General features: G+C 31.0%; 1 protein-coding gene across 1 annotated transcript; it reads left to right on the plus strand.

The window, feature by feature from the left end:
* Nucleotides 1–2,179: 2,179 nt before the first annotated feature.
* On the plus strand, nt 2,180–3,508 carry LOC107873392 (protein SRC2 homolog). The gene has a single exon (XM_016720236.2). The coding sequence runs from the start codon at nt 2,420–2,422 to the stop codon at nt 3,263–3,265; it is 846 nt and encodes a 281-aa protein (XP_016575722.2). The 5' UTR covers nt 2,180–2,419; the 3' UTR covers nt 3,266–3,508.
* Nucleotides 3,509–3,720: the final 212 nt, after the last annotated feature.

A 3,720-nucleotide genomic window follows, 5' to 3' on the forward strand; every position in this document is an offset into this window, starting at 1 on the left:
CAATTTTATGAAAAATGAATAATTATTTATCTGACGAAATGGTAGATAAATTTAAAATACTCATTTTATATGTACTTAGGGATATAGAAATAGTAGATATAAGAAAAATCATATTAAAAAAAATATTTGATAGATATTTTATGACTAAAATTAATTATATACCACACCTACCGAACTACTCTTATAAATACTTACATACCAAAGCCACACACTAACTATGATAAATTATGTATATTTAGAATTTTGGAAAATGGATATAAAATATATACAATTTCTTAGTGAAAATATAGAAGAATAAATGAGATTAAAACAAACAGCTAAAAAATATTATAATAAAATATTTAACCAATTTTAAATGATAGATAATGTTAAAATCTTAATCTTATATATACTTAAAGATATAGAAATTATAGATATTAAGAGAATAATATTAGAAAAAGTATTAGACTATGAAATTGAAACTATAAATTGGATAGAATAGTTATACCTGGATAATTACCCAGATGGATATTATTCAGATTAAGAAATGTTAGAATATATTAGAAAAATTAGAGAAAATCAAGATAATCTAAATGAAGAAATTAATTATAGAAACCGAATTAGAAAAATAATGGAAAATCTAAAAGAAAAATTAATATGGATAGAAGAAACCCTAGAAAATTTAGGAAAAAATACATGTGATAGTTTATATAATTTAAAAAACTCGCTACGAGAAGAACAACACAAGATAATAAATAGCATTGAAAATCTAGAATTAGATGTACATTACAGTACAATTAGGATAAATTATTATACAAAAATTTGTAACTTTGCAATTATTATAGGATAAAATGATAGACTATGAATATTTAAACTATTGGAGATAAAATATGAAAGAAATAATATTATTAGAAAAACTTATGAAAGATAATCTAATTAGATATTTTGAAACAAAAGATATATAATATTTAGAATACCTTCAAAATAATATAGAAGAATTACAAAAATTAAGGAAAAAAAATAAAGAATACTATAGTAAAACATTTAACCAATTACCATATAATCACCTCCCAAGATATGAATATCGATAAAATAAACATAAATAAACTCAAAATAAAAATATTTAGAAAAGTTAAGAAATATTCACATAATAGATCTATTTTACCACACAAGTTATCCACACCCCCTACAATTGATATATCGAACATCACATATTCAAATAGGTCTGAAATACTATTGGTGTCTTGAACAAGGCTGCTTGTTGAATCAATGCTTAGAGAAGTCGAATAAGTAATCACACCAAAAGATGAAACATATATTTACAACTTTTAAATACCAAATTCGTTAGACCATTCAAATTATAGTTGCTAATATAAAATATTGATTTTTAAATCCTCCGTCCAATCAATAACATTATAAAATAGGGCTACGAAAGTATCTTTTCTTGTATTAAGAGGAATAACAACGTTTATAATGTATAAAAATCGAATGATTTTATTTTATGCGCATCTTTTACATTGATTCTTCAACATTATTAAAGGTAAACATCTAAATTTAGAAATAGATGTAAAATAAAAAGAAAATAAATGTCCTTATAACTACACCAAGAAGAGTCTAGGCCAATTTGGGCGGTGGCATGGAACATGTTGGAACAAACAAGTAAAGATTAGGCTGGGGACTAGGGTGTGGAAAATGAGTTGTAGTGGGCACAGGCTTTATCCAGTAGTGTTAATATCGAAAATAGATTATTACTTTTCTTAGATAATTACTCACTCGACCTCACCCCAGAGAAACTCACCAATTATATGCAGTACTAATACCTAGGTTTTTTGGTCATTTTCTATTCCATGTTTAAAAACTATTTACATTGAGGAAATTTCAAATTTCATGTGTAATATCTTAATTTTTCAGGTGTAAAATTTGAAACTCTATTATTTGTCAATTACAAGGATTGAATGATATTTCTTCCATTTTAATCCATGTAACACTTTTTGTTTCACAATTCTATTTTAATCTTTGTAACACCTTTTATTTTACAAGAGTTAATTTGAATAATAACTAATATTTAGATCCTTAAAAATTATAGTTTTTTTTGTATTAATACAATGAAAATACATTATAAATTATTAATTAAAATCTATATAATAATCATCTAGAAAAAATATAAAATATCACAATGAAACTCAAAATAGCTAAAGAATATTTAATTTTTGTCAATGTGAACCCAATTACCCCTTCTCATACTGCCTCAATATAAAAGCGACAGGACAGAAATGAAACTTCAACAAACAAAATCGATTGGTTGCTGTTTTTCCTAAACGTCATTTACAAATCAGTCATATTACGTGCTATAAATACTCAACTCCAGAATCATCTTTTGCTCACATTCTACCTAATTATTCCATTACACTATTTACTATCCTTTCAACGTTGTCTGAAAATGGAATCCCCATACGAAGTTGAAGTAAAAATAACATCAGCCAAGGATTTGAAGAGCGTCAACTGGCGTTACGGTCCCCTGAAACCCTACGCAGTTGTCTGGGTTAATCCCAATGCTAAATGCTCCACTAAGGTCGACGAAGAAGGCGATACTTCACCTTATTGGAACGAAAAACTCGTCGTTCCTTTGAATTCTCAGATTGAAGATTCCACCTTGTACATCGACATCGTTCATGCTAATGCAGAAGAAGACACCAAGCCTCTCATCGGATCCGCTAAGATTCCTCTTATAGAAGTCGTCGATGATGTTGGCATAGGCGGTGAGCTGGAGCGTACCATCCAGCTCAAACGCCCTTCTGGCCGTCCTCAAGGAAAGGTAGAAGTACAGGTTACTGTACGGGAGCCACACTACCGTGCACGAGATGCGTATTACGCACCTCCGTACGGTGTGCCACCTCCTTCCCAACCCTATAATTACGGCGGAGGTTATGGTGCTCCTTACAGCGCCCCACCACCTCCGCCTTACGGTCAGGGAGGCTATGGGCAGTCAGCATACGGAGTGGGAGGCTACGGGCAGCCGGCTACGCCGAGTTACGGGCAGCCAGCATACGGGGAGGGAAGCTACGGGCAGCCAGGTGTAGGGTATGGTTACGAAGAGGAGAAGAAGAAGAGCAAGTTTGGAATGGGGACAGGATTAGCTGTGGGTGCAGTAGCAGGGGCATTAGGTGGACTGGCGATAGCAGAGGGTATTGATCATTTGGAGGACAAAATCGCTGAAGACGCAGCTGAGAAAGTTGAGGAAGATCTCGCCGACGATGATGGTGATTACGGCGGAGACGACTTTTAAGCAAAAGTCTTTAATTTACTTTCAAGTTTCAAATAGTACTGTAATATTCTTAGAGTATTTTTAACGCCAATAAAGTTTTAAGTACGAATTATCCTGAAAAGATGGGGTAGAAAAAGGATAATGAGAATAAAGATAACATGGAAGCACAAACTTATATGCCAGGATGTTATTATGCCAAATGTTAATTCAATGTAATGTAGTGTCTAATATATGCAGTGTTATGGAGAAAAGTTTTTGTAGATATATATTTTTGCGTTTAAATATTTTAATTGTTGTGGAAGTATATTTTTGCCTACTAGATAAAAATTGTTAGTGAACTTTATTTGATTATTACTTCTGACTAAGCATAGGAATATGAATTGTTTTGCTAATCAATCTCTTATTTTGAAGTAACTTTCAAGAACCAAACAATCCCTTTAATTCACACGTCCCATAAATAAATCTACAATCTTTTA

Source organism: Capsicum annuum, chromosome 6 (genome assembly GCF_002878395.1).
Source record: "Capsicum annuum cultivar UCD-10X-F1 chromosome 6, UCD10Xv1.1, whole genome shotgun sequence".
Taxonomy (NCBI): Eukaryota; Viridiplantae; Streptophyta; class Magnoliopsida; order Solanales; family Solanaceae; genus Capsicum; species Capsicum annuum.